The sequence below is a fragment of the Bos grunniens genome, chromosome 1 (assembly GCF_055505025.1).
Source record: "Bos grunniens cultivar Pamir isolate PY7600 chromosome 1, Bosgru_T2T1.0, whole genome shotgun sequence".
NCBI lineage: Eukaryota > Metazoa > Chordata > Mammalia > Artiodactyla > Bovidae > Bos > Bos grunniens.
Window position 1 is genome coordinate 107,031,103 of NC_141165.1, and position 14,201 is coordinate 107,045,303.

Below are 14,201 nucleotides of genomic sequence, written 5' to 3' on the forward strand. Positions count from 1 at the left end.
CATCCCCTGTCATCCTCTTTTCCTCCTGTCCTCAGTCTTATCTAGCATCAGGGTCTTTTCCAGTGAGTGGGCTCTTTGTATCAGGTGGCCAAAGTATTGGAGTTTCAGCTTTAGCATCGGTCCTTCCAAGGAATATTCAGGGTTGATTTCCTTTAGGATTGACTGGTTAGATATCCTTGCTGTCCAAGGGACTCTCAAGAGTCTTCCCCAGCACCAGAGTCCAAAAGCATCAATTCTTCAGTGCTCAGCTTGCTTTATACTCCAACTCTCACATCTATACATGACCACTGGAAAAACCATGGCTTTGACTAGATGGACCTTTGTTGTCAAAGTAATGTCTCTGCTTTTTAATATGCTGTCTAGGTTGATCATAACTTTTCTTCCAAGGAGCAAGTGTCTTTTAATTTCATGGCTGCAGTCACCATCTGCAGTGATTTTGGAGCCCAAGGAAATATAGTCTGTCACTGTTTGCATTGTTTCCCCATCTATTTGCCATGAAGTGATGAGACCATATGCCATGATCTTCATTTTTTGAATGTTGAGTTTTAAGCCAACTTTTTCACTTTCCTCTTTCACTTTCATCAAGAGCTTCTTTAGTTCCTCTTCACTTTTTGCCATAAGGGTGGTGTCATCTGCATATCTGAGGTTATTGATATTTCTCCCGGCAATCTTGATTCCAGCTTGTGAGTCAACCAGCACAGCATTTTGCACGATGTACCCTGCATATCAGTTAAATAAGCAGGGTGACAATATACAGCCTTGACGTACTCCTTTCCCAATTTTGAACCAGTGTGTTGTTCATGTTTGGTTCTAAGTGTTGCTTCTTGACCTGCATACAGATTTCTCAGGTGGTCTGATATTCCCATCTCTTCAAGAATTTTCCACAGTTTGTTATGGTCCACAGAGTCAAAGGCTTTAGTGTAGTCAATGAAGCAGAAGTAGATGTTTTTCTGGAATTCTTTTGCTTTTCCATGGTCCAGTGGATGTTGGCAATTTGATCTGTTCCTCTGCCTTTTTCTAAATCTGGCTTGTACATCTGGAAGTTCTCAGTTCGTGTACTGTTGAAGCCTAACTTGAAAAGATTTTGAGCATTACCTTGCTAACATGAGAAATGAATGCAAGTTTGTGGTAGTTTGAACATTCTTTGGCATTGCCTTTCTTTGGGGTTGGAATGAAAACTGACCTTTTCCAGTCTTGAGGCCACTGCCACGTTTTCCAAATTTGCTGCCATATTGAGTGCAACACTTTCACAGCATCATCTTTTAGGATTTGAAACAGCTCAGCTGGAATTCCATCACCTCCACTACTTTGTTCGTAGTGTTACTTCCTAAGGCCCACTTGACTTCACACTCCAGAATGTCTGGCTCTAGGTGAGTGACCACACCATCTTGGTTATCTGGGTCGTGAAGATCTTTTTTGTATTCTTACCACCTCTTCTTAATATCTTCTGTTTCTGTTAGGTCCTTACTGTTTCTGTCCTTTATTGTGCCAGTCTTTGCATGAAATGTTCCCTTGGCGTATTTGTTGGTTAAAGGGATTTTTAATGTTTAAAGTTTTTCACTGATCTGTACAAAAATTAATATCGACTTAGAAATTTCTTGTCGTAGCAAAATCTAAAAAACTCTACCTTGTTCTTTCATCCATAGTCATAACCTATGATAAAATTAAAGATTTATTGATATTTTTATCATAGTTCATCTCTAGTGTATTGAATGTAATGAGAAATCAAAAACTAGCACAGGGCGTTTTTTTTTAGTGATAACTTGAATGATATAAAATTTATACTGTGTAGCTTTGAATTGCAAACATTGATATATTTCAAATGGATTCTTTAAACATGTTCCTTTTCTTATGTTGACAAGGATGAATGTGGCTGTTTCACTTCTAAAGCTTCAGCATCATTCTAGAATATTGAGGCAGGGGGAAGGAAATTGGTAGGTTACTCATTGGGTTACCTAGAACTAGTTACATCACATCCTTTTTGCCACAGATTAGCCTGTACCATTTATATAGGAACTAATACATAGTTTGGGAGAGAGCTAATCATTACTTAAGGGTCTTAAAATATATTTAATCTGTCTCTTCAAGGTTATTCTTTTTTTCCTTTTAAATTGCTTTAATTTCACATTATTGGATTAGTGAAGAGCAGTTGTTCAGTTCCCATAATGTGACTGAGCAACCTGGAAATCAGAATTCCTGAATTCTGAATAATTAAATGCTGGTTGTTGTATCTTATGAGCAAGGTAACATAAGTTTTGGTTTGTGTTGTTCACACACTGAAAACTATGTTTAATGTTGCTTGCTCTTTGAAAGTCAGACCAGGTCTCTAATTGCCCGTAGTGCTGAAGCTTCGACCTTGAAAGAACAAAGGCATTTCTGATTATACTCCTGTGTTATTTTGTCAAGAACTTTAGAAATGTTCTGTTAACCCCAGAGAGATATAATTTATTTGGGAGGAATTGAAACAAGAATTGCACCCAGTGCTACTTTTTTCCCTTATTAAATCCTTACAGAGAGTGCTAACTTTTCAACAAAAACTCATCATGTTTGGGAACTTTTACTACTTACTTATCTAGTTGATCTGTATCTGATTTATAGAAACTATAGCATCTCCCCTCTGTGTGTTTAAGAATTATGCTGTATTTTATTTTTTCACATAACTAGGTATTATTTTGGGTAGCAGCAGATAATCACTATGGTTCTTCTAAGTAAATTATATGATATTTCACTTGTTCGAATAAGCTGAAATGATATATTCTTTTCAAAATTACAGAATGTCTAAGAGCTGCTATTGTTTTAAGGTCCTCCAGAAGTTAAAATTCTAAGCTAACCCTTTGATTTCCTTTCAGGTCTTTTCCAACGGTCACCTGGGAAGTGAAGAATATGATGTTCCTCCCCGGCTTTCTCCTCCCCCTCCAGCTGCCACCCTTCTCCCCAGCATCAAGTAAGTATTTCTGGATTTGGAGACCAATTTTCCATGCACAGAGTTGCTGTCCAGAGTGGTTTTGAGGTTCTCAGTACGAAAAGTACAGGGTGAATAGAAGTGCGTCGATGAAAATGAAGCAGCTGGATTTTTAAAGTAAAGCAACAGAAATCAGATCCTTTCTGATTCTTTGCTGATAACGACAGCATTTTTGAGACTTATCTACACTCTGAGATTACGCAGAAACCAACAGAGAAAAAGCTAAGTCTTCCCTACATCCAGATGGAGGCTCCAGGAGCACAGTGCTCCCCTTCCCACCCCTGTCTCTTCCTCAGAAGTGTCACATTTATGCCAGCTACCCAGTTTGACATTGTGAAATGATGTTTGGTTCCTCCAGTATTCTCATTCCTCAAATCCATTCAGCCACCCATCCCTGTTGATTGTTCTTTTGAGTTTTTCATATTCATCTAATCTTCCCCATTGCACTAGTTTTGGCTTATAACAGGCCAGCAGAAATAGCCTTCTACCTGATCTCAGAATTAACATCAATGGATTTTAAAGCTAGAAAAATTGGTTTAACCAAATGTCTCATTTGAAAAATAGGGACACAAGAAGCAACATCAGATAGTTAAGTGATAGTGTCTACCCAGATAAAACCTGGAGAAAACCAAATCTCCTGATTGCCATTCTCCTCCTCCCTATATTAAACCCAGCTGCTTGTCTCCCATCCAATATATATTATTCACATAGCTGATTTAATTTAAATTCTGCTTTCCACAAATCACTTTCCTACTCAAAACTCAACATTGTTCTTTCTTTCCTTTTACATTAATTCTGTGCTCTCCTGCTATCAGTAAGATCCACAGAATTCTACTCAACTAAAATATTGTTCAGGAATTCCTAATGCTTGCCCTCTAATCTTGTCTTGATTTTTTTTCTGGTTTTGTGCATCCATACAGTACCCTCCTATGCACCAGATTTTCAGAATCTTTATTCTCAAGATCCATGTCTCAGGCTCCACTTCTTTATGAAAACTGAGACTTCTGTTATAGTGATGATAAAAAGACTGAATCGCATTCCTCTTCTTCCTCAAGTGTATTTTCTACACATTAAATTATGAACTTTACTATTTCCTGATATTAAAGTGCCTTTCCACATTTAAAAGATTATAAGGTTTTAAGGGCAAAAACTTTTTCTTGTAATCTCTGCTTTTCCCTTAATACCTTACAACAATTGTTATTTAGTGAGTATACTAAGAATGCTTTGTTGCTTAACTCTATCATCTGCCAGGTCCCTCATTTCTAATTGAACATCTTAGAGCATCTTCAGTCCTTCTTCTGCTGGTCACTGAATGCAAAAGAATAAGCTAGCCTGCATGTTAATACCATGCCTGCATGTTAAGTCATTTTAGTTGTGTCTGACTCTTTCCAACTCCATGGACTGTAGCCCTCCAGTTTCCTCTGTCCTTGGGATTCTCTAGGCAAGAATACTAGAGTGAGTTGCCATTTCCTCCTTCAGGGGATCTTCCTGAACCTGGGATCGAACCTGCATCTCCTGTATTGGCAGGCGGTTCTTTACCACTAGCACCAACTGGAAAGTCCATACCAGCTCCCAAGAAATTTACAATCTGCTTTAAAATAAAGTTAATATACATAAAATCACAAGAGAACATCATGCAGTAAATTGAACGAATCTAACTTGTTAGTTTTTGTACATGCTTGGAGAAGAGTGCAGTATAGACTTTGTAAGTCAAGGATGTTTTTAGAGAAGTTGGAAATTTACTGAGTCATAGAGGATGGGCACAGTTGGGAAGGAGTGTCCATGAGGAAAAGCCAAGCGTGTGAAATTGACATCATTTAGGGGACAGTGGGGAACGAAGCTAATTGGACCATCCTCCAGTGGCCAGTTTTCCTGGAGCTGCCAGATATGTAGAAGACATGGAAGTTAGAAGCAAATATACATATTCTGTGTAGTGGGCTCTACATTAGTAATAACATATGATATTATAGCCCCAAATGAACTCTGGATATATGTATACATAATTAAAACATCTAAGCTCAATTACCTCTAATTCAGAGAACGTCAGAAAATGAATTACATGAAATCTGGCTACAATTAGAGATTAAAATTTTGCATTCTGTTTATTAAATTCATATTGGCAAATGGGATAAAAGGCAGAGGTTACAATTTGCTTCATTTATATTTAATATGAAGTGTTTGTTTTTCCTATAAATAAAGAACAACAAATTCATAGTAAACTACATTTAATTGATATTTTTATAACATTTCATTTTGTATATGTAGGTGGATATATTTTTGTCCCATTTACTCTTGATTTTTTTTCCCTCAGAAACAATGTAGCTGCTTTACTTAACAGAAAAATACTTTAACAGTGCATCCTTAATAGCAAATTAATTTCCTATTTTGCATGCTGCAAATTAACCATAGTTAAAATTACAAGTGTTGGCTTTTAATAGCATGTTTATCTCTCCATTTTATTATTTACTCTGACATATGGGTAGCAATTATTCATTGTAGAAAATATGGAAAATATATAAAGGAAGAAAAAAATTAAACAGATACATAAATACAAGCATATACATACCCCAAATATCAATCAGTGGCCAGCGTCTTAATATTTTACTTTTTTTTTTTTACTTTTTTATATGATTTAGATTATATTGTAGAGATACTTTCATGCTGTCCTTTGTCAGTATTTTAATAAGCATTTTTCTTAATTATTTATGCTACACTGTATTTATTATGAAACCAGGATGGAATTCTGAGGTGAATATTAAAATATTAATAAAATCAGACTTAGTCCCAGAGGTGACTCCAGTATCAAGTATTTGTCTATCTTTCAACAAGGGAACTTCTCTGAGCCTGACTTTCTCCATCTGATAAATGAAGGGATCTGTTTATCTTAAATGGTGTCTCAAATCCTTTGGGTTTCCGTAGTGGCTTGGTGAAAAACCTGCCTGTAGTCCAGGAGGCGCAGATTCAATCCCTGGGTCAGGAAGATCCCTTGGAGGAGGAAATGGCAACCCACTCAGTATTCTTGCTTGGATAATCCCATGGACAGAGAAGCCTGGCAGGCTACACAGTCCCTGGGGTTACAAAAGAGTCAGATACAATTTAGCAGCCAAACAAAATTAAATCCTTTAGAACTTCAACTTTTTAGGTTTCATGCAGTGGTTTTCTAAGAGAAAGTTATCTAAAGTATTAATTACAAATGTATACTTGGCAACTTGAATGTCCATTTATATTTAGTTAGTTGGTTGTATCCCATTTTTGAAGCCAGTGTAAATTGGATTACTACTCTTGGGTTTTTTTATTTGCTTGCTTTCTTTTTGGTTATTTCAGCTTCATTAGAGTGTATAACCAGAGTACAATGAGTATAGATTCTCAGCTCTGGAGGGTTGTAGAATAGAGGTCTTAGCAAAATGTCATCAGTGATATAGGGATGTTGGATATTCAAGTCCCTGTTTCCAAGTTAGTGTCTTAGTGCATGGCTCAAAATTATGCCGTAGCAAAATAACAGACTGCTACCCAACATAGGGGCTTCCCTGGTGACTCAGATGGTAAAGAACCTACCCAACACAGACTTTTGCCGGGCCTCCCACATGTTGAAAGCCCCAATGGTGAATTCAGTAATGTCACACCTAATGTCTACTTTTAAATCTATACTGTGTTATTAGTATTTACTGAAATGTAATTGTCAAATCATTTGATGTTACTCTGATTCCCATTATATTGATGAAAGAGGTTACTCTGTGATAGTGTTTACTTTCTTGTAAAACAGTATGATTCTGTGACTTTTACGGTGTAATTTATCTGGTGACCTAGAAGAATATATAATTAATTTTTAAAATATATTCTCGTGAAAGCAAGCTGAAACTACTAGTGTGTGGTGTGCTTAGTCGCTCAGCTGTGCCCAACTCTTCACAACTCCGTGGACTGTGGCCCACCAGGTTCCTCTGTCCCAGGCAAGAATACTGGAGTGCCATGTCCTCCTCCAGGGGATCTTCCCAACCCAGGGGTCGAACCCAGGTCTTCTCCCTTGCAGGTGGATTCTTTACTGTCTGAGCCACCAGGGAAGCCCAAGAGTACTGGAGTGAGTAGCCTATCCCTTTCCAGGGAATCTTCCCAACCCAGGAATTGAACCAGGGTCTCCTGCATTGCAGGCAGATTCTATAGCAGCTGAGCTACAAGGGAACCCCAACTAGTGTGTATAGATTTATTTATTTTTTCCTTAAATGTTTCTATTTAAGATGATTGACACTTAGCTATAAATTCTTAAATAAATGCTTGTAATGTGGAAGGAAAGTTATGACCAACCTAGATAGCATATTCAAAAGCAGAGACATTACTTTGCCAACAAAGGTCTGTCTAGTCAAGGCTATGGTTTTTTCAGTAGTCATGTGTGGATGTGAGAGTTGGACTGTGAAGAAAGCTGAGCGCCGAAGAATTGATGCTTTTGAACTGTGGTGCTGGAGAAGACTCTTGCGAGTCCCGAGGAGATCTAACCAGTCCATTCTAAAGGAGATCAGTCCTGAGTGTTCAATGGAAGGACTGAGGCTGAGGCCAAAACTCCAATACTTTGGCCACCTCATGTGAAGAGTTGACTCATTTGGGAAAGACCCTGATGCTGGGAGGGATTGGGGGCAGGAGGAGAAGGGGATGACAGAGGCTGAATGACTACACTCTCACTGGTCTCTCTGCCCCCATTTCTGCTGTCCTAAAGACGGTTCACATAGCACCGAGTGAAACTCTTTAAACACACAAACCAGCATCAGGTCACAACATTGATCAAAACCCTTCATGGCTCCTAAAACTTATCAAACCAGAGTTCTTGTGCACCGACTTGATGCACATGAGTTTGGGTGAACTCTGGTCCATCACCACTCTGGGAGTTGGTGATGGACAGGGAGGCCTGGCGTGCTGCGATTCATGGAGTCGCAAAGAGTCGGACATGACTGAGCGACTGAATTGAACTGAACTGAATGTGGGTAATTGTAATTTAGGGGAAGAAGGAAAAATTTATGTAGATTCTTTTCATTGTAGTGTCAGGTTTTATCTTGAGATAATTTGATTTTTCAAATTAAATAGAAACCTGAAACAATTAAAAATATTTATTTTACTTTACACAAGATGTTGGCCAATAAGCAAAGCTATTATTATGGGTATTAATGGAATAATTACTTCAGGTAAGATAATGTTCTGAAATGCTGAGGAATATCATTTTTTAAAAGAATATTCTTTTTGTTTCTTGTCCTTTATGAATAGACCTTTTGTACTTTTGACTTACTAAGCTTTTAAATACATAATATTAAATTGAATCAATATTACTTCATAGTTTTGTAAGAAAGGTTTTTTGTTGTGGGAGGTGGTGCTGTTGATCATTGTTATAGATTTTTTTCTAAACAGATAAGGTGCTAATGTTTTCGGTTCAGTTCAGTCGCTCAGTCGTGTCCGACTCTTTGCAATCCCATGAACCGCAGCACGCCAGGCCTGTCCATCACCAACTCCCAGAGTCCACACAAACCCATGTCCATTGAGTCGGTGATGCCATCCAACCATCTCATCCTCTGTCGTCCCCTTCTCCTCCTGCCCTCAATCTTTCCCAGCATCAGGGTCTTTTCAAATGAGTCAGATGTCCGCACCAAGTGGCCAAAAGTATTGGAGTTTCAGCTCAAACATCCATCCTTCCAATGAACACCCAGGACTGATCTCCTTTAGGATGGACTGGTTGGATCTCCTTGCAGTCCAAGGGACCCTCAAGAATCTTCTGCAACACCACAGTTCAAAAAGCTCAGTGAATAGTTTTGCCTTACTATTCTGTTTTCATTCAGTTGCATGTACTGACTGGAGATTCAGAGTCAATTAGGTAAAGTCACACCCTCATTGGAATTTGTGGTCTAGTTAGGGAGAACAGCAAGTAAACAAATAACCATAGTATATTGTCAGGTTGTGGTAAGTGCTGGAAGGAAAAATAAACCAGGGAAAGAGATAAATAGTGATAAGGAAGGTTTATATTTTGGTTGAGGTCATCAGGAAAGGTAATAACTGAACAGAAACCTGAAAGAAGGTAGCAAGCATTGAAGCTGTCAGGGTGAAGAGCATAAAGGGGTAGAACTCAAGTACAAAACAGTGAAGCAGGTGAATCCCTTTGGCATATCTGGAGAAGAGCAAGAGGGACAGGAGGGCTAAAGTTGAGTACAGTAGACAGGAGCTAAATCATATATTGCCTTTAAGGCCATGGGAGAACTCTGGTTTGATAAGTTTTAGGAGCCATGAAGGGTTTTGATCAATGTTGTGACCTGATGCTGGTTTGTGTGTTTAAAGAGTTTCACTCGGTGCTATGTGAACCGTCTTTAGGACAGCAGAAATGGGGGCAGAGAGACCAGTGAGAGTGTAGTCAGTCGGAAGTCATCTGATGCGCTGAACCAGTAAGAGATGGCCAGGGCTTTGACCAGAATGATGGTGATGGAGTTACATGGCCCACCATCCAAGAGTACCTGTTAATAAATTGGATGTCTGTGAGGTATGATAAATCAGGGATGATTCTTACATAGGTTTTTTCATTAAAGAAACTGAGTGAATGGGTTGGTGCCATTTATCAGATGGAGGGAGATTGGAGAAGGAGCAGGTGTGGGTAGGGGGCAAAGGTGGTAAATTTAAGACTTAAGGATTTGTTGAGTTTCAGGTGCTGATTACACACACACGTCCAAATAGTGATGCTGAGGGGACAGTTGGACATACTATCGAGGCTTTAAACTTTATATTTTATATATAAGCAAATTCATGGGAGAAGGGATATTTTTGTTTTGTTTTGCTTGGTTTTGACTGGGGAGTTAAAAACAGAAGAAATTACTAAGCCACAGGAGCTATTAAAGCAAACATCACATGGTAATTTTTAAAAGCTTAAGGGAAAGAAGCTTGATGGAAATTTTTCATCTTATATACAGTGCGTACGGGGCTTCATTGTTTATAGTTAACGGCAAAAGAGCAGAAAAACATGTTCTGTTATTGTTCACTTGAGGATCTGTGTAGACAGTATGCATGTCACTTTTACCTTAATCCTGTTTATATTTAACGATAAGGAATCAATTTCATTGGTTTACAGATAAGAAAAGATGGTAGAAAACTTTAGATGGAAGATCAAGATGTAATTAGCAGCTGCTCTTTTTCTTAACCCTAGTGAATGAACAGTGATGCTCTTGTTAATTTTTGAACCTGCTTTTATTCAAGTAAAAATATTTTCAATATTTGTCAAGGTGATACATTAGTATTGTTTCATTTTTGTTTGCTTTACCTTGGGTAGATGGAAAGGTGCACTGTTATTGAAGATGGCAGTTCTTTGTAAGCTACAATCGACCTAATGTGTAAGGAATGGTATCACTGGGTCCTTCTTTTCAGTTTGTTCACAATGATTGCTGTGGCATTCTCTCATTGATGTATTATGTAGAAATGTGTGTGCATTTGGGTTTGACCTACTGCTATAACTCAGTATTTGAAACTCAGACTTTATTTTTTCTGCATATTCCTATTGATTTATAAATTTTGTTCAAATCTCCTGCAAAGCAGCTTGACCATCCTAACACATGTTTTCTAATGTTTTGTGGTGGATCCCTAAAACCTACTTGTTGACACAGTGATGAAAAGAATTGAGGGCTGCAAGTATATCATTTTAAACTAGTCTCAACAGAAAGAGAATATGTGGAAAAGGTAAAAAACACTATGGATATTATCTTTCTCCTTTTTAGTTTTATAATATCTAAATTCATACAGTATTGTAATCTCTCTCTCTCCTTTGAGGTTAAAATGACATTTGGAGGATGGCTATAATCTGGGTGTGGGAATGCCATGAATTTCACTAATCTTTCGTTTTCTCTGAGTGAAAGCTCAGATGAAAACTGATATTAACATTAATCCCAGTAGTCTGACAAATTTACTTGTAATTTACTATACAACTGATTTATGCTCACAAATAATTAGAAGTCTTAGAAATGTGAGCCACTACATTCTATTTAAATATACAATCTAAACTATATTCCTCATACTGTCTTTTTTTGTCCCACAGTGGCATAGTTTATCATATATTCTCCATTTCCCCATGAATATATTGATCTGTTCATAGAGAAGGCATGTGGTTAGAATGAGATTTTTGTTTTCACATTAAGCACAGGCATCTTGACGTATTCCACCACATTCAAACATTTCTTGTTTCTGTCAACATTTCTCTGTAGGCGCAAATAGAATTAGATAAGTAATTTGAAAGCCACTAAGGATATTAAGCATATTTGTGAAAGATGCCTATCTGCAATATTTTAAATGAGTTAAAGTGAATTTACGGACTTTAAATGAAAATTTTCCAGTTGTTAAAGCATAATTTTCATACAGTGAAATTCACCCTGCTTTATTAGTGTACAGTTTTGTGAGTTTTGGCAAATTCTGAGTCATGTATTCACTACCACAGTTCAGAACAGTTCCTCACTCCAAAAAAATCCCCCAGGCCCTGTGTCAATTTCTTCCATTACCCAAACCCATGGAAATTATCGATCTGATTTGTGTCCATATAGTTTTGCTTTTTCCAGAAGGTCATATAAATAGAATCATACAGTTAGTTATAGTCTCTTTTGAGTTTGGCTTCTTTCTACTTAACTTAGCACAGGGAATTTGACATTCATCTAAGCTGTCAAGCATATCAATAGCTTGTTTCTTTTTTTATTGTCCAGAGTAGGTATTCCATTGTAAAACACACTGTGGTTTATCCATCCCTCTACTGAGGGACATTCGAGTTGTCTCAGTTCAGTTCAGTCGCTCAGTCGTGTTCGACTCTTTGCCACCCCATGAATCGCAGCACGCCAGGCCTCCCTGTCCATCACCAACTCCTGGAGTTCACCCAAACTCATGTGCATCGAGTCAGTGATGCCATCCAGCCATCTCTAGTTATTGGCAGTTATAAGTAGTGACACTTTTAATATCATTGTGAAGTTTTTAATGTTCAGCATTGTTAATAGAAGACTAGATTCTCAAAAAAAAAAAAAAACATTTTCTAAACATTTATCTTCTTGATTTCTAAAACAGTCCTTTTGAAGTGTTAGGAATGAATATTGAGCCTAGATAAGTTAACTTAAAAATTAACTTAAGATTTGTTTCTCCAACTTAAAAGCAAGTTAGTGAAAGTGTTTATACTTAAGGCTTACATTTGGCCTAATAATATACCACCCTGATTGTTCTTGATGTCATAAAAAGAATCCTCAAAATTAGTATGTATGTTTATAGAGCACACTCTGAGATGCTGGGGAAATATTTGGCTTACAGGTGGCACATATGTAATCCTCATTTCAAATACAGCTGGATTATGTGTTACCACTTTGCTGGGCTGTGATTTCTCTGAGTTGGGTGTTTTCTCATTTAGGACCAGGATAATTAGTATAAGACCTATGGACTAAGATATATGCCAGGCTCTGAATATTCAACTTTAATAAAAGATATTTTTTAAAACCTTGCCTTCAGAGATTATTAAAGCTTGTTACATGTGGAAAATAAGCAAAATAATATATTTCAAACATTTTCTACATTATAAAGGGATGCTAAAAATAGCTTTCTTTCCCATAACAGTTTGGTCATGTATCTCTCTAGTAGCCTCTCATTCTTTTTGTCTGAAAGCCGTGAGTGTTCTGTGGGACACACCACGCCAGATCTTGGTTGACTCAGGGTCTACCCTTAAGCATTTTGCAATTAAGACAGAAAAAGAAGGAAGACATAGATGACTATATAGAAAACACAGTGTCAGTGAATGAACATTTACTAAATACATGTAATAGAAAAGATTAAAGTTCAAAGAAAGTTACTGTTTTGTGGGGCAATGTCACAGGAGGTTCATCTGTAAACAGTAAAGATGGATGTTCCTACTTTGCTTTGGTTCTGGAAAAGCTAATGAACTAATCAAGGTATCAGGAACTGCTCAAATGAAGGGAAAAAGTACTTGGTAAGGGTGATGTTTGAGGTATAAGTTATATAGGTGAAGCCAAAGGGCTATGCAGACGGTCACCCCTCTGATTATATACCTCTGAAATCAGGAATGTCGAAGGCTGTAGAGGAGTGTATCTGTGAGCCTTCAGTTCAGAATGCAAAAATCACTAAGAAAAGCATTAGAAAATACATTGTTGTTCTGTTTCAAGTGTGCACATGCAGAAAGTGGATGTATTTCTCACTAAAGGTTTAAATAGCACATGCTGAATTTAACAAGAGGTGTAGGCTGTGGGAAGGATGGGTATGTATCTTCAATATTGTGTGTCTTTGTGCATTACCAGTGTATTAACTCAGAAATGACAGCCACAGTGCAGAGCACTCTGTGAATGTATAATGATAATATAAAGGGAATGAAGTACTGGCTGTAAATGGAAAGATGGTTTACTTGGCAGCTTTAACTTGGAACCAGCCAAATAAAATTGCTCTATTTTATTCCTTTGGTATCCTAAAAATGTCCCATGAGCTAAATCAGTGAGTGAACCTTCCCCCATGTCACGTAAATTACTTTCTCTACTACCAGAAGTAAACATACATGATAGTTATCAAAAGTTCTTAAACTTAATTTTACCAGTTATCTGATTGCAAGTAAAATTGAACCTATATTTTGAATGAGTTTTTGAAGGCAAAAAAACCACAAAATTCCCAAAATAATTACAAATAGTGGAATAATTTTCATAAATTAAGATTTCTTTTGTGGTATTTTATATACAGTAAAATTTTATAGACAAATTTACAGGCAGATTTTATATGAAAATTATCTATTTGTACCTTTCTCATTTTATTAATATTTTAATTTTCAGTTCAGTTCAGTCGCTCAGTCTTGTCCGACTCTTTGCCACCCCATGAATCGCAGCACGCCAGGCCTCCCTGTCCATCACCAATTCCCGGAGTTCACTCAGACTCACGTCCATTGAGTCAGTGATGTCATCCAGCCATCTCATCCTCTGTCGTCCCCTTCTCCTCCTGCCCCCAATCCCTCCCAGCATCAGAGTCTTTTCCAATGAGTCAACTCTTCACATGAGGTGGCCAAAGTACTGGAGTTTCAGCTTTAGCATTATTCCTTCCAAAGAAATTTTAATTTTATTAGAGTATAATTGATTTGTAGTGATGTGTTATTTTCAGGTGAACAGACTAATTCAGTTATATATACATACATCTGTTCTTTTTTAGATTCTTTATTAACACTTTATTTTTTAGAGCCATTTTGATTCACAGCAATATTCCGGAGAAGCTACAG

The 14,201-nt window shown here is 37.4% G+C and overlaps 1 protein-coding gene across 12 annotated transcripts in view; it reads left to right on the top strand.

Moving 5' to 3' along the window:
* The window catches only part of CBLB (Cbl proto-oncogene B), a 229,570-nt gene that overhangs the window by 179,352 nt on the left and 36,017 nt on the right, over positions 1–14,201 (top strand). For all 12 annotated transcript variants that reach the window (XM_086320905.1, XM_086320913.1, XM_086320864.1 and 9 more), the window contains one exon: positions 2,850–2,944. In XM_086320905.1, coding sequence (XP_086177031.1) covers positions 2,850–2,944 — 95 coding nt within the window. The remainder of the gene's footprint in view (positions 1–2,849; positions 2,945–14,201) is intronic.